We start from the raw sequence: 27,461 nt of genomic DNA, 5'->3' as shown, positions 1-27,461 counted from the left end.
ATTCATCCTCTGCCCTCCCCAACAACCTGTACTATTAAACTTGAATAACATGGAAAACGGAGCAACTACCATCACAATACTAGTCAAAGTAGTTTAAAAGAAAGACTGAAAAGTTTTGTGCTTCTGGAAAGCAGGAGTGTTCATCATCTGAGTGCTACAGCCCCAGAGCTTTCCTGCATCCTGTACCAACAAGAACAGAAATACAAGGTGGAAAATATTTTTTTCAAATGTCAGTAGAGATGCTATGCAAAACTCTAATCATTAAAGCCAAGTGATTTCTAAGGTCCAGCAAGACAAAAGTCTCTCTGAAGCAAAGCCAAAGCTAGAATCTTTAAGTGCAGTATCATTTGTGTGGGATCATTATCATAAATAGCTGATTCAGAGTGATGCAATTTTGTGGTTTACATTATGTAAAGTCACTTTTGCACAGCACAAGGAAGACCAACAGAAGCTAGACAGTGGTTGAACTAGGTCAGGTATGAACTAAAACAGGTGGTTCCAAGCATGTTCTGAAAAACATGTCCTGTGCCACTTCCTCAGGGATACGTAACAGTTTCTCCCTTCACTCAAACCCCTTAGAAAAGCTGGAATCAGATTTATGTGAGCAAAGCATTTCTCAGACCTACTAGCAGATCATCCCTGTTAACCATCCTTCTATTCACTCGGATTCTTCTTACTTCAGCCTGCAAAAAAAGGTCTAAAACCACGAAGGTGTTAATTTCTGCACAGAAACGCAGAATACTGCAGTTTTTCCACAAGGATTGCTGTTCATCTTTGATTGTCTGGAAAAGGATATACCCACATGACAAAAGAAAACCATCCATACCTGCTCAAACAAAAGCTTAAGCATAGCTATCAAGCCAACACCCATTCCATAATGACCACCTGTATGAGCTGTCTTAAATTTAAAGATCGAGTTTCTTCATAAAGCATGAAAATTTTTCCAATTAGTTCATTTAGGAACCTTCCTATTTTGGAAAATCTTCACATGTCTCAACCTCTCACTGACAGTTTACAGAAATCAAGCAAAACAGAAGTGCTGTTATTTGAACAAGGGCGCCACGTAGTGTTACAAACTGTGACAGAATGCACAAAGCAGGCAATCGTCTCTTCAGCCTTCCCCAGGTGAAGGCAAAAACTTGGCCATTATTACACTGACCTGGACGTCTCCCCATCTTTGATTTCTGACAAAACAGAAAAAAATGTAGCACTCAGTGTGAGAAGGAGAAATTAAGTACACCTTCCCCTGGTTCTTTCTGAAGCCTGAAACATCAACTAGTGAAAAATTGCTTCAAGAGAAACAAAATAGCAGTGAATTCCATTACATTGGAGTTGTGTGCACCAATTAATTTTTGTTCAAAACACAGGCAAAGAACATGATTTCTAGCTAAGCCAAGAGCAGATGACCAGTATTTGGAGGCTGGACCTAACAACTTAATTGAACCAGTAAAGTACTTGTGAGACTGATCACAAATTTATACCCGTCACCTATTTTCCTGCCAATACCAAACACTTCACAGATTTTTTTCAAAGGGGTATACCAAAAACTTTGGAAGACACTAGAATGCAATGCCACATTACTTCCTCTTATTAATCACGCAGGAAAAGGGCAGGGGTGGTGGTGTGAACAGAAATGATGTAAAATTAGCAAGTCTTTCAATCAATTAAGTTACAATACTGCACATAAGGGCTCCCGTAAGAAACTAGACAATATTGCAAGCACTGGGAAGAAAGAAGTTATCCAGAACAACTAACAATTTTGCCAATTTTAAAGTTGCATTATATGTGGAACGAGGAATTTTTTTTCTTCTTGAGGAAAAGAAACTCCATTAAAATGTGAAACTATTTTAACATTCAATTTCAACAATAGTTTCTACAGGAAGGATTTAGATAGCTTTAATTTATAAAACAACATCTACAAAAAACCAGACAATCCATTTTGCTCCTAGGCAAGACTTTTCTAGTTTCCATTTCACAGTATTTTCACATTACTAAAAGGGACAAGAACTTTTATTGAGATATTTACATTCATCTTTTAAAACCCATGTTCATTATCACATGTAAATGAAAAAACCCTCAGTACAGCTATTGTATTACAGAAAGAATCCAGCATTAACCTTAATTTAAAAAGCCATCAATCATGCCTAGGTTGAGTGATTTTTCTTCTATAAACTCACAGCAGACCAAAGAGTCCCACAAAACTTTAGCAGTAGATGAACCTGAGATTCCCAGGCTTTTGAGATCAGAGTTCTCAAAAACCCCCCACACCCACACAATTGGCTCCATGCTTCTTGCCCTTCAACCTGGGTCATGACTCACTTCTTCGTAGTCCCCCTTTCCCAATCTGCACATGACTTTTTTAAGGGGGATGATTCAACTTAGACTCACTCGCAGTCAGCTGCTGCTGACAAAGGGATTAATCCCAGCTCCATAACCACCCTTATGGCTAAATCAGATATCTGAGCAGCCAAAAAGATCACTGACTACAGACAAATGTGTCTGAATATTCCTGAATATTACCTGTCCATGCAACAGGCACTGTGGACTTGGGAAGGTGCAGGAAGACACAGAACGAGACAGCTTTAGTAACTGCAGAGAACCACCACCTGACCCACACCTACAAGTATTTTAGAGCTAGCCATACTTGTAGAGATGCTGCTGTAAAAGTCTGTACCAAGTCAGGCCTCACTACTTACTATTCTATCCAAAACTCCCAACACCTTAATTCCCAGCTAGCTTAGTAGTCCTAGCCTAAAAATAGATGTTGAATTGTTACAACTAAAAATCGATACTTTTCAGTAAGAAAAATGAAGATGTGTGGGAGCAAGCTGTTCAGAGCCACAAAACACAACTGCAAAGCACCGTGACTGCACAGCATATTAAGGTTTCATTTCCAAAATGCCACTTCAAGAGTATCCTTCCATACCTAGGCAAACCATGAACCAAAAAAGTTAAGCAATACAGTGCCTTTCCAGTCTCTGTACCTAGTTCATATATTTGGAGAAATCTTTTGTTGACTAAAAGATTACCCTCCATTATTCTTTCAGAATAGAATTGTTAGCAGAATTCTTATAGTTCTGTCTTCTAGATATGCCAGCTCAAAGGGCTCTCACTTAACACTAACAAAAGCTGCTTTTTATGAAGTTAACCTAGCTCCCAATTTACATTTTGCTCAATAGCACAAATACAACTGCAACATTCCAGAGCAAGTATTTTCACTTCCATTAAAGCATCAATTGGCATAAATCCATCTCATTCCAACAGTCAAGTAATTCAGAAGCCACAAGCAACCAAAGACAGTAAAACAGAAATCCATAAAAAGAGAAAGGTTCTTCCAGATTTGAGTTTTGCGTAAGTTACAATAGGTTTTAATGCATTTATATTGAAAACACATTTTCTCTTCACGGTTTAGAAGCACCAAGAGGGATGAGACAGAGCAGTATTTTGAGTGAGGCAAATGGTGGTTTTACTAAAGGACTGAAGTTCCTAAACTCCTATGCTTGTTGTGTAAGTACACTGCTCTTAGAGCAGACAGTGGCTTTTGCATTTTACTTTTATCTATTTAGCTCATGCATCAACCTGCATTTGTGACAATTTTTCACTAAGTTTTGTGGTTTGTCTGGTTGGGGGTTTCTTTATGCACAAAACTATCAAGAGCAGGAAGTAGGCTATCACATATCATTAGAACACAGTAAAGTGGACAGATTGATCTGGATCAGTCATATCTTACCAGTTCCCCCAATAATATTCACAAAAGGTTTAGGGAACTGTCTACCAAAATAACATTTTCAGCACACCTTCTCAGTCTTCTTTTAACCCCTAAGCTTCAATCAAATTAACTAGTGTGCTTAAAAAAAGTAGAGATTTCATTCCTTACTCAGGCAAAGGTTCCCATTAAAAGTCCCATCAGAAGACAGCTTTTGCAGGATTCCTCTCTAGATTTGAATTCCAGATCTCCCTAACACTGAGTGTGACATTCATGTGCTGTTATTCTTCAATTATATCTTCAGGGACACGTTGAGAAAAAAGTTGTAATAAAAAGTATTCCTTGCAGATTTTTCAACTGCACAGTATTTCATCACAAAATTCCCAAATACTTATTTCATACTTGGTTGATTGCTATCAGGAAGGCAACAAGGAATACTATATTTCCACAGACATAGATGGTTAACACAATCTGTTTAAACAGACAACCCTGCAAGAAAAGGGAAAGAAAAGTCATTAGTCAGTCTTTTTATTGATTTAAACAAAGAATCATCTGATTTCACAGCAGTTAGATACCAAATTGTGACTCACCTCTGCTTCTGCAGATGTGAGTGACTGCAGTATCTGTACTCTGTCATCCTCTATCACTTCAACTGTTCATGGGAAGAAAAACAGAAGTCAAGTCTGCCCTTAAGAGGAAGAGGGGTTTCATTTTTATACTGCAGAAGTCTTGATCCTGTGACTAAGTCTCACGCAGCATCAAATCTGAAAAGGACTTGGAAGCTTCATTTGACATTTCATGACCTGTTACTATCATGCTCACAGCACAAATGAAAAATTATTCTGGAGCTGACCTACAAAAAGTAAATTCTGGACATTGAAGTCAGAAAAAAAAATTGTCTCTTTTGGTAGATTGAATAATCAAAACATTGAGTTTTGAGCTAACACCTTTTCCTTTTACATTTTAACATAACTGGATTTAATTAAGTATTATTTTCATCAGCTAACATAAGAACACTCATTGTCCAAAAACTTCAGGGTAATTCCCCTATTTCTCAGAAGTAATTACTGCAGTTAAATTTAAATTCACATCCTTTATAATCACTCCTTCACATGCCATCTTACACAGACTCTTAATTAACCACTCTTCAATTCTGCAGATGCCTCATCTCAGCCTTAGACACAGGTCATTCACATGTGCACAGTCATCTCCTCCCTGTGACACCAGCCACTGGAGCTAACAATTTCCAATGAAGTTACTACCCATCTCTTCACCAGACATACTGGAGTCAGGATTTCACATTTCTTCCCTTGGTCAGTCAAAATGGCAAGCATTCAAGCTTGCCCCTGCAATAACAGCAATTTGACAACAATTAAATGCAGATTAAATCTGCATGAGTTAACCTGGACTTAACATACCCATCTGGGATCAAAATTATGGCCAAAAATAAGAGATTCTCAGAAAATACTTACACATTTCAGTCTGCACATTTCAGTCCCCCATGAACTACGGTTTGAGAAATGAGAAGCTACTATTTTAAATGGCACAAACCCCACTTTTCTAGAACACTTTTGTCTTGAAAACTGGTTTACTTCCATATTAATTTGTCTATAGGACACTACTACTCAAGAGTTACCCCCTTTCAGCTTCCAAGTTAGAGGCCAAACAACACCTCCTGAAATTCAGTCCACACTGGTATTATGCTCAGCAAGCAAGGCAACAATAGGAATTTTGGTGGGTTTGTACCTTTACGAACGAGACAGTAGCTGTGTATTTCCAGAAGAACATCAGTACCAACATGCCAAGCCACAAAGCCAATCATTGTATAGGTGTCCCATGGATCTGGCAGGTCAAGTGCTGGCAGATCCATTCCCAAGAACATGGTTACCACTAGTCAGTAAAAACAAGATAAAAAAACCAGTAAGAATGTTGTGCCAGTATACTTTAAAAATGCTCTCAAAGCTTTTGTAAATAGATTTCCCATGTATTACCTACAACTGCTTGAGGAATGAGGTTAAAGGAGTTCATACAGCAGAAAGTTGTTGAGGGTTTTTTGCGGGGGGGATAGGGGGTTGTTTGCGTGGCGTTGTTTGCGTGGGGTTGTTTTGTAGTGTGAGGGCCGAGACAGGAAGAAAAGGAAAAGGCCAAGATGGTTTTTTCAACCTGCTTATTGCCCTATCACATTCCAGCCACATAAACACTAGCATTTGTGACTACCAACAAGACCAGTCACCACAGTATTAGTGCTTAAGGTTCCTTTGGAAGCTTGCCTCTATTAATAGAATTAAACCCAGCTTCTGGGTCTATAAGTGAAATTCCTGTCTCCTATTAAATAACACTGAACTATGCTACTGTAAGAACACTATTCTCATATCTTCCAGGACAAAAAAAAAATTCTGAAGATAAGAAAAGGTCCTCATTACAGAGTTATTTCAGATTTATCAGTAATTCCTTTGGTTTTAAAGTTACTTTTTCTCTAAGTTGCATCCAATCGCCCCTTAAAACTCACACAAAACATGGCCAACAAGGAAAAGGACCTTCAGACATGCCTGGACTGGATGTCCATAGATGTTTTAGATGAACAACAGCCCAGACAAAGGACAAAGCTCCTTTAAATCAGTTAAATTAGAGTTACAATTATTACTTCTACTCACCAGCTAATATTCTAGCTGTTGTACCAGTACTCCAGTGAAACCAGTTAAACAATTGCCTCCTACAAAACAATAAAACACATTTTATTGATCACATAGTTGGGGGAAGGGGGCAGATGTCAAAGAATATTTTTGCTTACTTTCAAGTTGCAAAAACTTTCCATTGTAAAAAGAATTTTTAAAGTAACAGTCACATGTAATTCCTGTGGCTGTAACTTGATCAGTCAGTTGTACCTTGGCGCGTGACGAGATGGTCTGAAACCTGCCATAAGTGGTTGAAAGATTGCCAAGGCCATCACAGCACAGCCAAGATAAGGATGAAAACCTGCTTGCTAAACAGAGGACATTTTTCTTAAATACAAATATATAAACAGGGAGAAAAGATACCAAAAAGTTGCAAATTTTATTTATCATTATATTAGTAAGTTACAGTGGAGCAGCACCAGCAGAGGCAACAGGACACAATAAGCTGCCCTGCAGCCAGATGGAGATTGTTTGCCTTGGTAGCAGACACACTGGTATGTCTGCTCAAGGTTTGTCCCACCTTTTTGCTGTATTGAGAAATTCTACCAGCTGAAGAGCAGACTAATATTACTACAGAAGCCATAGTCCAAGCTCTCCAGCGTCAATCCTGTGTCTTCAGGATAGGCCTACTTTAAAACTCATCCCAGCACTGGTCTTCTCTCTCACCTGAAAACATTTTATTTGATTTCCCTAGTTCACACCTGTAACTGTATTCTCCCACCTTGAATTCAGATACTCTCTAGACTTTCCAACTTTTTATGTCACCTTGCATTAGAGTACAGGTGACAGCAACAGGTATACAATCTCTGTCTAGTTACTGCTCCAAACTAAGCTTATCACTGGATGCAGTCATGTCTGATTTCACAAAAACACTTATTCCAGCAGGTTTACCATGCTAATGTCAGCCATCACAGCCTTACTGTCCCCTTCATATTCTCTAAAGAAACAGCAAGACCAAAATAGTACATAAAGAAACTGTGAGTAAGGAATTTATTTGGGGGAAAGAGGAAGGAAGGAAAACACTGAAGTTTTTCAGCTGTAGTTTAAAAGACACAACATTCCTCTTCTGTGTTGGTAGGATTTGAAATCAGCCTTGTTAAGAACAGCTTTCACAGAAATTTGCTTAGAAATAGTTGTAACATGTTAGTTGTCCATGGACCTCCTCACTCATTTAGTCCCACCTTTACCTTTGAGTTAACAAAGAAGACAAAAAGTACACACTTACTTGGCTCCAACCTCCTCGGTATACAAAAGGCAACACAAAAGAAATGCTTGTAAGCATGACTGTGGTCAGCATAAGCATACGATGCACCTAGAAAAGGTAAGTTTGCTTTTAGAAACTCTACAGCTTTCTTAATACATCATTAAAAGACATTAAATAGACCTCCAGTTAAAAGATATACTTAGTGCCCACTTTAGACTTTACTTTTACTAGTAAAGTAGATGAACTTCTGATTTTTAATTGTTCCAACTTTATAAGATTACATGGTAAGATGTAAATCATATCATGCTTAGTCTATTTCTTCAATCTAGTAGGTTTATAGTTCTGCTTACAATAATGCTAAAAAATACAGCTGGAGATATGTGGAGATTTTGCCCACCTGAAACCACAATTCCTTTCCAAATAGGAATGAATGAGACCAGACAGGTTTGAAGAATCGTGCAACAATAACACCAATACTAACTGTGGTAATCCAAGCAACAAACATCAGTGCTCCTGAAAATAGAAAAAATAAACACACAAGAAGTGCAACAAGGTAAATAATAGGTAACTTAAGTGCACATGAATACAACTTCGAAAACTATGTAACAGTTTAGTCCATATGCACATGGTCAGAATTTACCTATGATTAAAAACCTATCACCTGGTTCAGGCTACAGCTTTATAACCTTTATCTTCCTAGAGGACAGAAACACCCACGCAAAAGATAAACATACTTTGCCCACACAGCACAACAGAGCAGCGCTGCCTACTGCACATTTCATACATGCTAATACACTTTGTACATACTGGTGAGAGAAGCCATTCTATCACCAACTCCAACATCAGAGGATGAAAAATGACATTGCTACAATCTGTGTGACAAAGAAGGAGTGACAGTTCTGTCATGGACCTGCATTAAAGTCCAGTAGTGTGGGAGGAAAAAAAACCGTTAACTTCAGTGTCTCCAGACTGCCAGTTGAGTGATTTCTCATTTCAAATAGAACTAAACCAAAAATGCAACTAGAACACCTTGAAATACAAAGAGATAGAGGTAAACAAGTCATAATTATAAATTTAAGGGAAAAGGCAAGTACAGGTTCATTTTCCTGGGCAAAATGAATCTTACAACACTGTTCTCAAAATGAAAAATTAGTGGCTTCCCTCTGCCACCAGAGTATCAGATCTTGCTAGCCAACAGAATACACAACGTGAATGCCAGACAGTCAAGAGGGAATACCTATTCTGCAATAACTCTGCAGTCTCAGCAAGTCTAGAACTGGGACACAAAACTAGAAACTGCAGCTTACCATGAGCCTTGATAAGTCGCGGGGACCGGGAACCTCCAATATCCTGAGGAAGACCTGTGACGTTGTACAGTCCATCGGTGACCAGGGGCTGACGACGATGTTTGTGTATTAGTCCGCCTGAGCAGAGACACAAATTGGTTTATTTCCTGCTTATGAAAGACACTGCACTTTTAAAAGTGTGCCCATTCATGAATGCAAGCCCTGTTGTGACAGCTGAGCATAATCATACAAGCTAACACACACTGTGGAAAGAACCTAACATCATCTAAGCTATCCTGCACACTTGATGCACAAAACCCAGCTCATTCAGCTATGGGAAATACCATTCTCCACTACATGCACAAGACATGAAGAATAAGTCCCTTTAATGTTAGTCTCCATTTAAAACGAGATGTGGCCAGTTCTCAAGAAGGTATCAGTTCCTCTCAAGTGAGCACACATGTATGAGTAAATCTGCAGTAACTTCCACAAGCAAACCCATGATCCAGAGAAGCAGTAAAGGTGACTGAATTAAAGGCCTCAAACTTGGAAACCTTAGTTCAGACACCAATTCTCAGCTAAGCCACGTCTTACAGAAGGGTTACTAACTCATTTAGAGCTGTTATAAGAAAAGCAACCATACATAAGTCAAGCTTACCTTCACTAGCTTCCCCATCTGCCAGAAAGATGTAGTAACTGGTATCCAGATTAAATCTCCCTTTATAAGCAGGGAGACGAATACGCCTTCTGAAAGAACATTGAAGAACACCATCTGCAAGCCTCCATGACACGTCTTCAAGGGCATTCTGTAAAACAGGAGATATTTAACACCCAGTGTTTTCAGATTGCCAGAGTAATTGGCTTAAAAGTAACCCTGCAAAAGACAAGAGTGTCACTGATGTACAAAGAATGAATGTGAATAATGCAGGGAAGGGGGATCCCTTCTAAACTGGCATACAAGAGGCATGTCAGTAAGTCAACATAGCAACGTACAGGTTGAACTTATTATCACTAATTTTTACAGCTCAAAAGATTAAACAATCTTTAGCCCAGGATGTATCAGTTGCAACTGCAGTTCTAACAAAGGGACAGACTAATAATGGGCACAAAGTTTCTAAATAGAATAAGCTCCCACCATGTGACTATCTTTACATATTAAATTTAGACTTCCAAAGTTAACATTTACTAGGAAGTAAGAGCCCAACCAATCTCACCTTCGAGAATTATGGATCCACCTTAGTATTTACACCTGCTGTGCAAAATAAAAGCACAAAGCAGCAGCATACCTTGCTTCAAAGCTACATCTGTGAAAGCATCTGAGTTGTTTTCAAACATACCTCTAAATCCAAGAGAGGGTAACTTCGCTCCTTCAGATGGGCAGTGCTTACGTGAATGCGGTGATCCTCATTAACACACAGATATGCATCATCACCACCCTGCAGAGTTGAAAAGAAAAACATCTGTAGCTCAATAAAAAAACACCACTGGCAGTCTCCAAATGGTCTTTGATTTAATATAGGCAGCAAGACCTGAGCGGTTTCTGTAGTTAGCAGTTATCAAGCTGTTATTTCCCATCTTTCAAACACATCAGCATTATTACTGAGAAACCACATTAAGTCAAAGAGATGACACACAGAAACATTATGATTCACACTCCCCTCCAGAGTAACAACCACATTATCAGAAGTTTAATTATTTAGAATTTTAATAAATTAACTAGACAAGACAGAGAAAGATGTTGAAGCTATTTAAAAATCCACTTCAGTTACACGATTTTTTCCTCCACAGCTGTAAAAAAAGTGTTGTTAAGAACCAAGCGTTCCTGCATTAGGGATATGAATATAAATAGCATTTCCTTTGTGCAACTATGAATTTGTCAACAGCATCATCCCTTCACTTTAACGTAAGTTAGAAAGAAGTATCTTTAAACATTTTTTAAGACTGTTTGTATAGGAGTAACATTCCAGGATCAAATGCAAATGGTTTTCAGAATAACAACTCAGCCTCTGAGAGGTAAGATTTTTTGGATGGATAAATAAAGATTGATCTAACCAGGAATTTCAGTCAGACAGGCTGAATTCTACCATAAGAGAGATCCATAGGGAAATTCTACTGCAATTATTCACTCCTGAGCTAAAAGTGAATATCCACCTATAAGAAACAACTTGTGTTTTAGCACTATGGGAGAGTCACGCTTTGTGTGACATCTGACAGTATTTCCATTTTCCATATGCATTTCCATTCAAACTTTACTAACATCACAAGAGCAACTACAGAAAACAAAATAGAACACTCACCATCCACTGGTCATGGGATAATGCAAATGCTAAATATCCTTCACTTGGACCACTCATTTCAATAAAAACTGAACTCTCCTCTTGTTGGAAGGAGAGAAAAAAACAGGAAGCACTTCCAGGATCACAATTTGAAGGGTTCCTAATGCAGAACTTCATACTTCCACAACCTGATGCACTAAACTAGACAAGCAAACAAACAAATTGTGAGCAATGAGAGTTTCTATTCTCTTCCTCCCTTTCCACCCATGGTAGAAAAAAAGCATACAAGGAACAACAATGTCATCTATGTCTACACACCAATCTCTTAAACCATGTCTACAATTACCCTAGGACTATTAAGTAAAATGGTGGTGAATTCCAAGCTATATTTGAGTTGAATTTTCACTTTAAAGACATTAGAATAGAATAACTTTGAAAAGTCAGTAAGAACTTCAGAAAAACTTCCTTCGGTTTAATATTTGGAGAGGTAATATCAGCTGTAAGATGAGGAAGAAAAGAAGGGTACTCCAGCTTTGTGTTTACTTTTTAAAGTAGAAACTTCACTGATACACATTGAGAAAATACATTGATTACAAGTCACAGTTATCCTGGATCAAATAGCAACGCTTGGTCAATCCATTCAAAACTCAGTAACAGAAATCAGTAACACAGATGAACTCTGAGAAGAAAGCTTCTGAGCCTGCGGTTGCTAAATACGAAGTTATTAGCCAAGACCACAGTAAGTCTTTTCCCACCTCTCATGACAAGTATGCATAATATCTTCTGGTCATTAATTTCTAAATGTTCTGTTAATCTTCTGACCTGTGTGCATGAGAACATTTAACCCTGAGAAGTTCAGGCAACTCAACTAAAACAGGAGGGCAGCTGCCATGTTCTCAGTCTTAGATATCAGTTACTCATCCATCATCTCTCCTTTCCTGTTAATAGGCTGTAGCAATGTCATCTCATTAAATTCTATCCATCACAAGCATTAAAGATAGCCTGATTTAGGTTTATCATTACTTACTGGCTTTGATATGTAGGAAACTGGGTATGAAGTTGACATAGCCTCTGATGTTGCATGCAAAGGTGGTGTTGGGGACAGCACATCAGTCTGAGAAACAATGGGACCTGGAATCTTTACCCAGAAAATCCTGTATTTCTTCACAACTGTGGCTCTTAAAAAACACAACACATACAGAGTAATTACTGTATACATTTATAGTTGACCACTACTTTAAAAAGGAAAAAGAAAAAAAAGGAAAAAATTCTATAGTTCACACAAACTATTTGTAAAACCCTCATTATTATGGAGACATCTACATTTTAGGGATTGAAGTAGGAAAATACTTTAAATCTCAGTAGAAAAAGAATTCTAAAACATAATACCACATGCTGCAGTGGATAAGAAACATTCATGTATGTGGCATAGATTAGAACTTCAGAGAAGAGTTGCACTGCTTTTATCCTGTAGTTCACAAAAAGCTAGTAGTGTAACAGGAGGGTATACATATCATTTGGTTAAATATAAGCAAAGAAAAAGATTCTTAACACTGTATACTACAGGTATGAGAAGTGAGAAGTTAACTAGAAAGAGTAAAGAAACCTCAGTCTCCAAATCCCCTTATATCCTCCCTGAAAGAAAAAAAAAAAAAAATAGAAAAGAAAAACCATCACCTTCAAGCTCTCCCTAAAAACAAGTGTCTACATTAATGTAGACTCTGCAGCAAGCAATGAGTGTTTACTTTTCAGTCCATTGGACCCAAGGACTTTTCAGTGCTGGACAGTATTTGACATAGACAATGGTACAGGCTTACCTTGTCTGCATTTTAATAAATTAGAATTAATACTAGGTTTACTTACAGAAACTGTACATGTTTTGGAGCATCTCCAGGAGCAATCCAATAAACTTTTATTTCTTTCTTTTTTGATTTACTTGTGTGACTGACAGCTGAATTCTGGAAACACACACATATCAAGTGTTACACAGTGGATATGCATTTTGTTAGTAAACACCGTCAGCAGAGGCTGCAACTAAATCCTGAAGAGACACTGCACAACCCCAGTGCAACTGCCTTTTCCCCAGTCAGTCATGATCAGCTCAGGTGAAGTGTAGCACTGCCACTTCCGCATACTAACAAACTCCAAGGCTAAAAGGAACAACTTTCAATCTGGAAGACTCCAGCAATGAGACAGAGGTCCCTGCAGCATTTATGCAGAAATAGTGAGGTTTTCTTAGTAAGATAATGCTCCACTTTTTGACAATAAGAGGATGAAGAGACAGTGCAATGACTCCTCCTTTTAATATTAGGAATACACCATGTTCATTGGGTACAAGTAAAAGTTATGTTACAAATGCTGCATTTTCCTGCAGCAGTCAACAGCCTTCTGTCACCAGGACAGTTTAAACAGCTCATAAGAATAGTCCAGAGCTGCAGTGAGTCACACCTCTGGACTCTGAGCTGGACCAATTTCCCAAGAGACTCAATGAACTTGAACAGGATTACATAGGTTAGCTCTGTCCTATTATAGACATAGTCTGTACAAGCCCCTCAGTGGCTATGCCCCATTTTAAGGGGCTGAGCTCTCTCTACCTTGGTCCGACCACATGTCAGCAGCTGAGAACGTCTCCGATCAGCTAACAAAAAAGAACCAACTGCAGGGCTATCCAGGTGTTCTGCATCCCGAGCTTGTATGAAAAAGCCTTCAAAATCTGGTCCAGACAGATGAACTGAAGCAAGAAGAAAAATAAAAGGAAGTTTAACTCTATTCCAGAAGACGGGAATATTTCAACAATGACTACCAGATGCTCATTTTACAAGTACTGAATGATGCTTAATGGATTACCTATACAAGATTCAATTGCTTAGATAAATCCAGTTTAGAAAACTGAGCAAAGACATACTATAATACAAAGAAATACTTTCAGATATAACTGATACAATACCTTCTATGCTGTCCCCTGGTTTAAATTCAGTCCCATTCACTGTAATGGTGTGCTCAGGTGACAGCTGAGGAGAGCTACCATGACAGGGTACCATGCTAGTGCAGGCTTCTCTTACTTTTCCATTTGGATAGCCACCCACAGATGCAGAGAGGCAAACATACATCCAAACAGCAACAGCAAAACCAGGCAGCTCCATCTGTATAAAATAAGATTTAAAGGCAATTAGATACAATAAATACTTACATTACAGGTCACCATTCATCTTTAGAAATCAGTTGAATGCCTAAAAACAAAACCATGTTTAAAAAAAGTATTCACGAGAAGACACCATTCCCAGCTGCTGAATAACTTCTGCTTCTGATAACTGCCAGACATTGCAAGAATGTTCAGAAACCATATTTCAGGCCATCTACAGGTTGTTGATGGATCTCTCTATACACTGGGCGGATTATTTCCCCTCCATGCATTTTGACAGCATTTTTAAAATGTCTTTTGCCTATCCCTCTCATGTTCTCTCTCCAAAAAAAAAAATAAATTCAAGTTCCTTAAACATCTGCACAGGACAGATGAATCTTAAAACATGCTTCACAGATATATAAAGATTGACAGCATTGAGGAACTACACAGCTACTATCTAGCCCACTTATTAATCATAGCTTCAAATTTTGCAGCATTATAGACTGCCTTTTGTTTCCACAACCTGTGTCTATTTCTTCACATATGACAAATAATTCCCCAGTAACAAGTTCTTCTTTCTGCAGGGAAACTGAAGTTGCCAAACGTCAGAAAAAAATTTTGTACATGCAAGAGTGAGAATTTGGTATGAAGATTTAGACAAAGAAATATGTATGTTTGTTGAAGCCAAGACTTCTCCTTTGAACTCTTCCTTTTGGATATTGGACCTCTAGACCATTAGTCAAACAATGGGTTGCTTGTCACACTCTTGTCAAGGGAACAGTATGCATGAAAGACATGGGGTAGTAGGATGACAGAGCCTCAAACAGTTGTATGAGCCCCTAATCTCAGCTGTCATCATACAGTGTTTTGCCCTGCCACAATACTGTTTTCATAAAAGCTGTGGCAATTGTTTTGCTACTCAGTAGCATGCAGAGCTTACAGCTCTATTGTGGTTTACAGAACACCTTAGCCAACAAAAGAAAGTGCTTCCATGTCCAAAAGGCCAGGAGAACAGAGATAAACTTCCTTTCAATCCTTAGGCACAAGAAGAAAATTATCAGCTCTGGTGGAACATAGACCAAGCAAGTAGGTCTGCCTTCTGGAAGGGCCATGCCCATTTTGCAGCAACTGATAAGAAGTATCAGGTTATGAAGTTCCCTGACAGCACGGATGGACATGAAGATAAGAAAAACACAGAGCAATTTCAGACTGAACTCTTGATACTTAAAAAGCAGTCAAATGAGACAAGGCACATAATTTGCCTTACACAATAGGAGCCATCAACTTGAATTCTTCCAAAGTTCTATACATTCAGTGCTAAAAATCCACTATTTCCAAGGCAATGCTACATTTGTACTTCAATGTAAGGGCTCCTCAGAAACTTTACAACAATAAATAGAAGAAAATCAGAGGCAAGAGTGCGTTGAACAGTTAGGTTTCAAGAACTAGAAAATAAAAAACCAAACGCTCAACTCCTCCCAAATATTCAAGATAACATTATGATCATATCTTTAACTGCTAGTTGAAGTATTTCCTTCTAGTTTCAATACTTCTCCAAACTTTTAAAAGTTTACATCAAAATGATTTTATTCATAAGCTAAAGAAGCCTATAGAAAGCTAAAAGTTAAGGCTCAGTACAATTATATGTACCAGAGAAATTCTCAAAACAAGAAGAGATAAGGCTGCATATCACAGAGACAAGGAAAAGACTAGGGTAGTATTCTGCTTTAAGTAGAAGAGGATGTGGTAGGGATGTAAAATGAAACAAGAAATATTCTTTGTCAGATTCAACTGACTCAAAAGCTGGCAGAAGAAAAAGATTAAGCAGAGATTAATAAAATTTAAAAAAAAAGAAATCTGAAAAATATTTGGATAAACAGAGTGTAGTAAGTTACTTCTTCTGGTGTTGAAAATAATCCCTACAGTCCCTGCAGGTATCAACAGCTAAGAAAGCCCTGATAGCCTAATAGCTCATGAGCACAATGCTCACACTCCAACTCAGGACCTCTTCACAGAAATTATCTTCTTTCAGCTGTTTAACTTCATTAGCTGCATAGTGTGAACTCTAAAACTAACTTCAGAGAGGAAGAAGAGATGAGATAACAGGCAAGGCAAACATACTGTCAGTTCAAAGGTACAAAAACTACCATAGACAGAAATTTTCTCCTGAGCACCATCAGATGACGGCAAGCAGAAGAGGAAAGAGCCACCTGAAGGGGAATAAGCTATATTAATATAAGGGGTTTATGACACTTTCCTTTAGAAATATACAGGGAAAGCAGTCTTGCTGTTGAAGAGTCACCCTCCCTCTGAATTCATAAAAAGAGCTTGGGTTGACCTCTTCTGCTTCATTAAAGGAGGTCACATCACATCGGCTGGATTGAGAAAGGACAGAAAAAAAGTAGTGTTCACATCATAGTAATCCATTACATTTAAAATACAGACACACACACACCTCCCATGCACACAAAACATACAGCCTCAGCATCTTGTTCTTTCTAGAAAAGAGAATTTCAAGGGCTTATGTGTTTCAAAATTATTTTTATAACCATTTGAGTGTAGGTACTTACCTTACAGGCCATCCTCCTGTTACAGCGACAAAGTCTGAGTAAAACTGCCATTGGCTCTCTACTTGTAGTAAAACAACTTCTATTACTTTGTAATCCCTTTTATTTGGTTTGCATCTAACTGTATTAACCTTTACTGTATCCAGGAAGCTTGCCTGAAAAAAGGAACAACACACACACAAAAAATAGTAAGGTTTATAAGAGCATCTTTACTTCAGGCAGGTATTTTACACAGCTTCCATACACTTCAGCTGAAATGCATGAAGCTATCATGAAACACAGATCCTGCAGCTTCTTTGGCATTATCAGACATTTACTTCCCCAGACCTCAAAGAGTTTCATACTAAGTAAGTACTTAATTATCTTCTGGTGCAATTAAGGGCAGGGGGAATCTACAACCAACTTTTGATACCTTTTTCCTCCACATCTTAGTTGACACAAATTTGCAGCATGATTTTAAAGCTCATTATGCATTTACTTCCTGTCAAAGAGACACTTTATTTTAAAAGAAGAAGAAATAATCTTAAAAATATGGTAACTTTTGTCTTTTTTCTATGTATCTAACCAAGAATGAACAGGATTTTGCCGTTCAGTTGTTTACTTTAATTATTTTACTTGGGCAGCTGCTCTGCATTTAATCTTTAAGGCCCTAACCTTGCAAATTTTTCTCTATATGAAGAACCCAAAGTTGGAGACTGACCTAAGAAGACACAGTTTGTTATCCCAACAAGTAAATTCAACTACAGCATGAGCACATTTACTGTCACCGTTATCATAGGCCATCTCCTATGCATGTCAATGAAGAAACTAATATCTTCATAACAAGCAAAAAAGATCCCAGAGAAACTTAGTTGGCATGGCTTCTACATAAAATAAGCCATAGCTTACCTTTATTCATTAAGGCACGCAGGTTTAGGAGTTTTCTCTAAAGAAATTCAGAAATCTTGCATGAGAGGCAGCAGCTACAAGGTGCTTTAAAAACGCCACCAGACCTTCCTTTGCTTCGTAACTGCAGTATATGGTCTATTAAGCAAATACAGTTCCCAAAAAGCTTGCAATATCCACACTCTGAGCACTCACTGGCGTGAAATTAACCAAAGCACTCTGGAGCTACAGCAGCTCCTCAGCCCCGCACGCCCTCGCTCCAGGGAGCCCCACTCTCCTCTCCGCCACCGCTGCAGCGAAAAAGGGCAGGGAGGGAAGGTGCGGCCGTACCAGCCAGCCCCTTTCTCTGCTCGAGCCTCCCCCGTGGCCGCGGCGCTTTTCTGGCTGCGGGGACGGCCCGCACAAACGCTCCGTGCGCCCGCCCGGGGTGCTGCCCGCAGGGAGCCCCCGGAACCGGGCCCTGGAAGGGGTTAGGGCGCGAAATTGCTTTGCAGTCTCCCAGCACTGGACGTCTGGATGGCCGTCCTGGTTTAACAACGAGAGTTTTACTGAGAGGTTGTCCTTGTCGAAGCTTGTAGAGCTCATTGTCGGTGCTATTCGTGCGCCGAAAGGTGGTCACATATACCGGCTTGCAAAATCAGGCCTTTCTTATCGAGAAAGCAAATAAGTACTGGCTGTAACTGGGGCTTTGCTGGCAGAAACTGCAATTGCTTACACAGCCTTCTCTGACTTCTGTATTGTTTAAATCCAAGTTCTCAATTGCTCACAAAGAGGCACAAAAAGACAATTACTTAAAAATCCAAGGGGAATTTTGCCCTCCACAGCATAGAATTATTGCATTTGTGTTAAAAAACACCTTGACTGGAGAGCTGTAGTAATTCAGTTGCTTACTAGCAGTTCTGAGCAGTTCTAGAGATCTTAGTACTATTAATTTGGTAATATTTTCTTAAAAGAACTATCTACTAAAATATAGCAGACTAGGAAATGCTCTGTTACTGTTCACTGTTTTCTCAGTTTCTATAAAAGCAGCATTGATATTAGAGGTACCCTGTAATAACATATTAAAAAATACCTTTAACATGAAAAACAATAAGGGATTATTTTGCCTAATCAGAAAAATGATTTGACTATTACACTTGTATTATCTTGCTCATGGGAGTCACTGGGAAGCTGAGATCTCACTCAGTGTATGAAGAAACATAATGCATAAGCAATAGCTTGAAGTTAAATATAGCTATTTCCCCCTAGCCAGGGGAAAAAAAATAATTCTGTTTACAACTACATTCATAAAGTTCCCATATATGAAAGAGTTCGATAAAATTGCAGGCCTAAGTACATACATGCTTTATTATGTGCTTGTGCGTTTCTAACTAATACAGATACATTATTAAGAAGACAAATAATAACATAAATACATTCACAGTAAGAAAACTGGTGACCAGAGGGACCAATATTCTTGACAATATTTAGGTTCCTAACTTTCACAGAGTATATTGGAAATCATATACAAATATTTTAAGATATTATTTTAGGGTCTTGGCTCGCTGACAGAATGAGGTCTATATGTCTGAAACATAATAAATACAAGTATATATGGAAGTAATTTCCTCCTTGAGACCAACAAAGAGGGAGAAAAATGCAAGTTACAATTCTGTTGGAAATGGTAATCAGAGTTTAAGAAGAAAAAATCATTTATCTGTGAAAAGCAAAGGGCTAAGGGAGGGAATACCGTTTTGCTTATCATTGTATAGCTTCTCTTATTTCAAAAGATGTTAGCTATTGCTAAAGAGCTTTAAAGCAAGAAAACCAGGAAAACACCAAGAGAACCAGCCAAAAACATCCCAACTCTGTAACTACTTACTACAAATACCCATACTACTTCTGCACGGGCAATCCTCAATCTGTCTGGAAGGGCTCTATTCAAACATTCCAGTCTCCTTAAAAAAATAATAAAATCAATAGTTCTGCAGCCTTAATGATAATGTTTCTATGAAAGGGTACTGCATGCTAATTTGCTAAGTGTCACATCCAGTATAAAGTAAATAGAATGCATTAGGTTATATGAACTAAAAAAAGTCCACAGCTGCATCTTCCTTGTTGTGTACTGCAACTGTTGTTAGTGCATTCATAATAACTCTGTATTTATTACAAAGCAGATGTTCTAGCTTAATCAAATGAGATAGAGACATAGAGGGCTGGGGGGTGGGTTTGAATATTCCTGCAAGCCTGAAGAGAGATGAAACTGTGTAACCTACTATTGACTTGTGTCAGAGGATGAGGATGTCAAGTGCCAAATGAATGACACAACATCTAACATGAAAAGAAGCTGATGACTCTGTTTGCATAGTTTATTATAGGGACTTAAGGAAGTTAGTGAAAGCTTATTATTTTGAAAGCAACAGGAATTTTGTAGAGGAGACTTCATTCCAAGTATATAAAGGGAAATTTCTCTTGCTTAAGAACCGAGAAAACTATTTAGTAAATATATATAATTTTGGAAATTAACTACTGTGCAGTCCAAGGTTTATACTGATAGCTATTCTATTTTTTAAGCCCAAAGCTATATGGAAAACAATAAGCCATTGAAGCTAGATCTGAAGAGAACTCATGTTACTATGTGATTGCTTCTAATCAACTTTCCTCTTAGGTATTAAGCTAAATATTCAGCAGAATGGTGGCTTTTTAGAAGGTCAGACCTTGCTCAAGTTTCATACATATGTGCATTGGGCTCTATGCTACTGACAAGGTTATCACAATAAAACGTCGCTTGAGTTCCAGTCGAGTGAAGTGCAAAAAGGCTGCATCCCTACCAGATTGTTTTGATGATGGATAATTTGGATCACAGATTTTTTTGCCACTAGTGTTACCTATTTTGAAATACTGATGTGCTTGAAAAAGTGTATTTGGATTTGGCTAAATGCATGCTGGATACTAGGCTTTCTCTGAAGATAACAGTCCTGGCACCAATATTTACTCACCTGTCTCTTGCCTAAACTACACATAAGAGACTATGCATTTCAAGATTTTTCAAGCCTTCTGCATTTTTCAAAATTTTCAGCATTACTGTCTTAGTTAAAGATGCATTAGGGAATTAATAACAATATTGTTATCTCAGATATGAAGAATTCTTCCTACCAAACCAATTTGTATATGGGGGGGGCAGTCCTCCCAAAGAGAGGGGAATGTTGAGTCATTGAAAAAATCCTGACCATCTAAAAGGAAATAAATGATGATAAAGTCACAATGTAGGATGAGGTATTTTTCTCCAAAATTAATAATTTCTTTTCCCTTAAGCTCTGGCACTGTTTCATACTTACCTGTTTTACCAACTTACTGTTCATTTACAAACTAGATTGAACTATTCCCCTTGTGTTCAGAAATTTCCTTCTACTGTATGCATTTTTTTTTTGTTCTTGTTTCTCTTTACTAATCACATTAATTTTGGGTTTGTTTTTTTTTTAATGTCACACATAAAATTCAGACTTGGAATCGTATTTATACAAAAATACTTGTTTACCTAGAGGTAAAGCGCATTTTACAGTTTTCAGTCAATGACTGTAAGAAGCCACCTGGTGGCAGTAACCAATCAGTCAAATAAGGTTTGCCAGTCGACTGGACAGAAACCTGCTTTGGCTTTTTTATCTCTACTGTGACACCACAGCTGAACTACCCGCACCATAGCTTTCTACCAAAATACGTATCCACTTTGACTTAAATAGATTTTTTTTTAAATTACTTCCTTGCTTCTCTGAAAGGAAATCATTAAGATTGGTTCCCTGATATCAGTTTGAGACAGGTCTGTATAGGTGTTATGATAAAATGACACACAACCTGTCACTTTTCTGAGAGTCTCCACTTACGCAGTGCACAACACAAATAAATTGATTAAGGACTTCAGTAAAATCATTTCACCCAGTTCGAGTGATGTGGGTCAGTGCTTTATCTGATGCACACTATCAAGTTTTATCTGATAGAAGTACTGCATTATTAACTTTATTGAGTTTTCTGTATTTTCTGACCATTGCTGTGATGCTTTTTCAAATTTTTAATTTTATTTTATCAGCAAGATGTGGTAAGTTTCTATTGTTCTGCTTTACAGGGAGCAAAGAGCTTGCTGGCAAAGGCATTGACCTGTAAGTGCTTCGGTTTAAGGCACTTTAGACCTGATTACAGAATTCATAATGTGAAGCTAAGATTAACTGAATCTTGTACAATGCTCTCTCACACACTTATCAGTTTCTTTGCCAGCCAATCTCAATTCCACCTTTGCTCCCCAGCTTTTTTCCTCTGCCCTTTCACTTGGATTAGGAACTAATTTTCCTACCCTTTTTCATCTCATCTCAGAAATCCTTTCACAGACAACCCATTTCCATTTCTCCACCTTTTCTCAGCAGCTCCTAATTTAACTCCTTCATGGCTTCCAAATGCATTCTTTGTGCAGACCCAGTATGTCTGTGGGTTTTGCAGCTGCTCTGAGCTCAAGCACAAGCAGTTCTGCTGGAGGGATGACGGATGCACAGCACTGTTAGTTGTAGCAACACTCTAGTTAGTACATGCCCAGTGCCCCTGCGGGGATACCATGTGGTGAAGTTTGAGTATGCTCCATGGGAAGGGCTGCAGGGATTTTAGCTCTTACTTTAGCAAGTCTCACCTAAATGTTTGCAGAGACTTTCAGAAGCTAATGAACTGGTCAGACCATAACACAGCTGGTAAAAGACATATCCAGCTTTGTGAGCTGTGAGAAGAATAAGGGAGAGAAGATACTTTCATACCAGTTTTCAAGTCCTGTAAGCAGCAATCCTCAATCGATGAGCAGAGGGGAATATCAAGCAAAGTGTAAAGGGACCCAGTCCAGACATACTATGGAAAGCTGCCTCCTGCAGAGTCAGGTTAGTACGTAGTCACTGTGGAAGCCAGTACCTCCAAGGAAGTTCCAAATTTTCTCAGAAGCAAAATATCAAAGCTGTGCTATTGTACGAGACACTAATTCCTCCAGCTGAAATGGAGAGCCAGTTCTTTGTGCAGGGATAGGACACTCAAAAAAACTGGACAGCAGCAGCAGTTTGTCCCAAAATACAGCAGTAATTCCTAGGTCCTGGGCGTTCACATAGGAACCACTGCCCAGTTATGGGCAAAGTACTTCTCATCAGTAATCCTAAACTTAAATTCCTGGATAACCAAAAGACCTGATGATATCAATAAGACAAACACTAAGGACTTTTATCTTCTGGTAGCAGCATTTGGAGATGGTTCAACTGTAAATGTTGAAGAAGGTGCTCTGATTGCTGTACAGCAAAAGATTTGCCAGTCTGAACTCCAGCTTCATAGCTGGAAACCCTAGTGCAAACCACTCTTGTGTCATCTTCCCTGTTCTTGCTGCTCATGTTTAATACCTTTTAAAACAAATGCTTGCTGTCGTTATACATTTGGTGAAATATTCTCCTTCTGCAACATATTACACCGTGTTAGCCTGTTTAAATTACCCTGGCTTGAATTCTGCCTGCACTGAAAGATTACAGAGAGGGCTACAGTCTCCAATATTAGCTTCCAGATAACTTCAAGTAATTACTTCTTTGCCTAAAAATCAGATTTCTAGAACAGAAAAGCACTATCTATTGTTTACTATTTGAACTTAAAGAACTATCTAGATAAGATTTAAGGATTATTATTTTAATGGACCAGGAAAATATTCATGGTATTCTCAGCATAGTTTGATATATCAGGAAGGAACATCATAAAGGAGATGGAGTGTGCAAGAGACACTCTGAATATTTATTTTTGAGGAGGAAATATAAAACTGAAAGAGTAGATCTGTTTGATAAGACATTGTTACAGTTCCTTTAGGAATAGATCCTCTGAATCTTAAATCTCAGCATATCTCACTACTGTTAAACGGAACAATTCACAGGAAGATAAAAGTGCTGGTAGTGGTTCAGCACACTGGTATGATACGTTCTCCTTCTACAACAAAAATTGGCCCAGTAGATGTGAATTAATTTTACATTTAACTAAGTTAAATGATACAAGAATATAATTCAGATACTTAGTTTTGTTTGCCAAGTCACCACGTTTGCAGATTATTAGTATCAAATTAATGTGATGCTGTTAGCTAAAGCACAGTCAAATGTATCTTAAGCACTTACATGGAAAGCTACCTTTAACAACATTTTATATGCACCTCTTTAAAGATATTTGCATTGAATTTTACAATTTTCTATTAAAAATTAAACTCTATTGAAAATTAACTTTCTATGGATGTTAGAGCATTGATTGTTTGAGGCCACACAGTAAAAGAATGGCCAAACTGGAATTAAAAACAAACCAAAAATGTTTCTGCAATCCAAAAGTTCATGATGATACCAGGTTAATCTTTGAAAGGTCAAACCAACACTGCCTTGCAGGAAAGGCCAGTAAGGACAAATTAAATAGGTTACTGGTCCTAGCCTCTCCATCTCATATGATTTCTGACTTAAATAGACATTTTTATTCCAGCCTATCATTTATTCACTGCCTATCAGGCTATTGCTGTTTAGACATTTAGAAGGGATTTTTGAAGAAAAAAAAAGTTATAGGTGATTAGGTCAATGTTCTCACTAATGTTTTCACTCAATACTGGATTCTAATGTCCAAGAACATATACAAATTTCTGCTGAGCACACAACTGTCTAAGAATAGCACTTGTTTTCAGTCACTGCATAGCAAAGATCTAACTCAGAAAAGACCGCAGTTTAATCAAACTGCAGAGATACGGTTTTAAAGAAAAGGAGCTTTCTTTCAAGTTTGCATTTCTGGTTGAGAAGTCCCCATTAGAAAACAAAAGCTAGACAGAAGACTCAGTATCTCTTAAGCTTCCTATTGTTTGAACAGTAACACGGTGTTAATTCGTGAATTTACAGGGCATGAGTGTGGAGCATTGAGAAAAAATGTGCTCACTTTAAATTTTATAAAGTCTCATATTTCCTGTACACAGGCCAAAGGAATCTGCTTTTCATTTTAGTTAGATGTGCAGTTAAGTTCTCTCTGTGCTAGTTGGCTTTTACTGTTGTTATTGGGAACTATTTTTCTGTTATTAAAAATAAAAAATGAGTGCCACCATGTAAGTACTCTAAGTTCCCACACTTTATAGGCATAACCTTTAAAACAGGCATAAGCAATATGACATTAGTGAGATGTGACAGTGAAAAGCTCCCCAAAGTGTATTGACACCACTACTAGGATAAGTGTTCTCTAACACTGTGTTGCAAAACAGGAGGCAAGAAAGGAGGACCACTTAGGAAGGTGTATGTAAAAGGACTGAAGAATTCTGGTCTGAGTACATTTGAAAATGCTGCAAAATTATTTCCTGATAATTAACATTGATATGGTATGTACTCTTATTTTGAAATAACTATTGATCATTTCCTGCTGTGGTATATCATAATCACTCACAGAGAAACTGCAAACTGAAGATAAAATGGCACTGTGAAAACCACCCCTTAGATGCCAGAGTAGCAAATGCACAGTTGGTGTTGGCTGTGTCCTAGACAAAAGTACAATGCTCAAAGGTAGCACTTGTGCATTCATGTTTTGCTGGTGTGGTTTCCATGTGGAGAAAAACTGCTCAATTTACATGTGCCAAATGAAGAGACCCAAAGTCTGTAAGGGATGGGCCAGCATAAGAGATTATGCCAATGGAGAAAGGATTAGAGAAGTCTGCTCTCTTTCCTGATTACACTTCATCAAGAGACCTGCAACATTCATTATCTTTGAAACAGTATTTTTTATATGGAATTGAAGCCCAATGATATGATATTGTTTCAATTATTAAGTGATTTCACAGTAGCTAGGAAACTTATTTGCTGTGTTGTAAATCAAGTCCTTCATTTACACTCTTCACATCTGGTTTAGCTACAGAAACAAATGGTCAAAATAACTGCCTCGGGATTGGTTTCCTAGTGATTTTTGTCCAAGACACTAAAAAAAATCATTTTTCATAAACCTGGGTACATTTCAAAATCTGTCTCAATGCCTAGTATACAAGAGATGTGCCAGTGCAAACCTAGTAATTAGGGTAGGGTGAGTTTCCGTATGGCATAAGGAAATCAAAAGAGCCACGTTTTAAAACTTAGTAGCAGGAGAGAAATAGCCTTCAATAATACTCTTTTGGCTCTTCTCTTGCTTTTCACAAGGTATTCAACATGCACTTCAGGAAAACTATTTATGCAAAGGACTTGGTTACATAGGCATTATTTGCTCTCCCTCTCTCAGAGCTGTTCTCTGTGTAAGCAGCTCATGAGACTTCTAAATGCCAGCCCATTTGCTGTATGTGACAGGACAACAGCAGGCCTGGAGGAAAGGACGCTTGTGCAAGGCTCTGTGGCAGATCAACTGCAGTCACTTCAAGCTACTGAAGCTTGCTGAGGACCCTAGAAAAGAAGATGGTCCAGATCTCTTTTAAAAGTTACCTCCATTGGTTTTGTTCCTATGACTTCCATAACTGTTGAAGTTTCTTGTATTTCCCATTCCTGTGTTGTATCATTCTCTTTTCGGGGACACATCCAATTCAGAGGAAACAGCCAGCATACCAAGAGAGCCAGGATTCTGCTAGGTGCAAGTCTGTCCTGTACACAAACACAGGCCAGCAAGCTGAGTGAAGAATAAAGAGGCTAAAAAAGACAAGGACAATGGGAGAATTCTACTGGGCACTCAGGAAATATCCATGTGAAATAACTCAGATTGTAAGTATCACATCTGAATCATACCTGAATGAGCCTCAATGAGGTGAATCTTAAGGGAACTGCACTCACGGGGCGGCTTCCTTTTTCCTCCTTTCTTTCTAGGGACTCTAATATTGTCAAGGACATACAAGTTGACATATTCACACCAACATGAAAACCTTCCGCAACAATACCAAAAAGCATTAATTGTAATGAGGAACAAACAGATTTCTGGAAATTTTCAGAGGGAGGAGCAGGTGAAAGAGAAAATAAAGGAAAAATAGCTACAAAATTATAAAAAAACTTCAGTTTGAAAAGGGTAGAAGTGTTTCCATGAATATCAAAAGCCTTTGGACTTTCCCTAAATGCACCATAATTAGATGAACACCCTGCAGTAAAACACGTTTATAAGGGTATGCCTGGGATGGCTGCAAGTAAATGGTTAAACCTAGATTGTTTTGCAGATTCCTTCCAATTCCACAAAATATACCACAGTTGAGAAGAAGAAAGAAAAAACAAACTCAGTGACTGTAAATTGAGAAGCACTTTTTTTAACGTATTTCTAGGCAATAAAAATAGACTGACCTTCCAAAGCTGCAAGGCTGACCTTTACACTGGGGTGCAGTTAATGACTTCGGTGGTGAGAGGGCTGGAGCAACTGTCCCAGGTGTTCCGCAATACAAAGCAATGGTAAGGGCTGTCTGGTGTCAGCAGTTCTAAGGGCTGTCTGGATGACAGTATGCTGCAAAACAAGAGGAGTGTGGGGGGTTGTTCTGGTGTTTGGGATTTTTTAAAAAACCATGCTACCTCTTGGTCAAAGACAGATCCACGGAGTTTGTCCACACACTATATATAGCACTTAAACCCTGGCTGACATCATGTTTTTTCAGCAGCGCAGCCTATCAGGATGGAGCCGGCTGCCCGGCGCCGGGAGCTGGCCCTGAGGCAGCGGGGCGGCAACGCTGAGGGAACTCGGCGGAGCGGCGTTCCGGTCACGGCAAGGAGCGGCTGGGGCCCGGGGGAGCAGGCGCGGAACACCCCG

At 38.5% G+C, this 27,461-nt stretch overlaps 1 protein-coding gene across 6 annotated transcripts; it reads right to left on the bottom strand.

Annotated features, from left to right (window-relative positions):
- Window positions 1-770: 770 nt before the first annotated feature.
- Window positions 771-27,452, bottom strand: FRRS1 (ferric chelate reductase 1). 6 transcript variants are annotated; one of them, XM_017729837.1, is made up of 20 exons: window positions 27,227-27,452; window positions 27,005-27,161; window positions 26,465-26,547; window positions 26,168-26,368; window positions 16,842-16,993; window positions 14,095-14,290; window positions 13,742-13,878; window positions 13,011-13,105; window positions 12,175-12,325; window positions 11,169-11,348; window positions 10,209-10,307; window positions 9,530-9,677; window positions 8,893-9,009; window positions 7,983-8,098; window positions 7,607-7,693; window positions 6,592-6,689; window positions 6,361-6,419; window positions 5,453-5,596; window positions 4,297-4,358; window positions 771-4,195 (listed from the first exon to the last, which is right to left on the bottom strand). In XM_017729837.1, exons 5-20 carry the CDS (start codon window positions 16,890-16,892, stop codon window positions 4,103-4,105), a joined length of 1,833 nt encoding a protein of 610 aa, XP_017585326.1. In that variant the 5' UTR covers window positions 16,893-16,993; window positions 26,168-26,368; window positions 26,465-26,547; window positions 27,005-27,161; window positions 27,227-27,452; the 3' UTR covers window positions 771-4,102. The 6 variants fall into 6 exon arrangements, with proteins under 6 accessions (XP_017585326.1, XP_017585327.1, XP_017585328.1 ...); XM_017729838.1 differs by lacking the exon at window positions 27,227-27,452 and having other exon boundaries at window positions 26,168-26,397; window positions 27,005-27,219; XM_017729839.1 differs by lacking the exon at window positions 27,227-27,452 and having other exon boundaries at window positions 26,168-26,323; window positions 27,005-27,219.
- Between the last annotated feature and the right edge of the window lie 9 nt (window positions 27,453-27,461).

This window comes from Corvus brachyrhynchos, unplaced genomic scaffold, assembly GCF_000691975.1.
Source record: "Corvus brachyrhynchos isolate BGI_N302 unplaced genomic scaffold, ASM69197v1 scaffold101, whole genome shotgun sequence".
NCBI classification, from domain to species: domain Eukaryota; kingdom Metazoa; phylum Chordata; class Aves; order Passeriformes; family Corvidae; genus Corvus; species Corvus brachyrhynchos.
This window is presented reverse-complemented; position numbering and strand designations above follow the sequence as displayed.

Excerpts from the sequence above, each read along its gene's own strand:
- FRRS1 (XM_017729837.1), bottom strand. The coding sequence starts at position 16,892 with ATGGCAGTTTTACTCAGACTTTGTCGCTGTAACAGGAGGATGGCCTGT. Across the intron at positions 13,106-13,741 it reads TGACATGTGGTCGGACCAAG|AATTCAGCTGTCAGTCACAC; the intron begins GTAGAGAGAGCT and ends GTGTGTTTCCAG. Across the intron at positions 10,308-11,168 it reads TATCCCATGACCAGTGGATG|GGTGGTGATGATGCATATCT; the intron begins GTGAGTGTTCTA and ends TCAACTCTGCAG.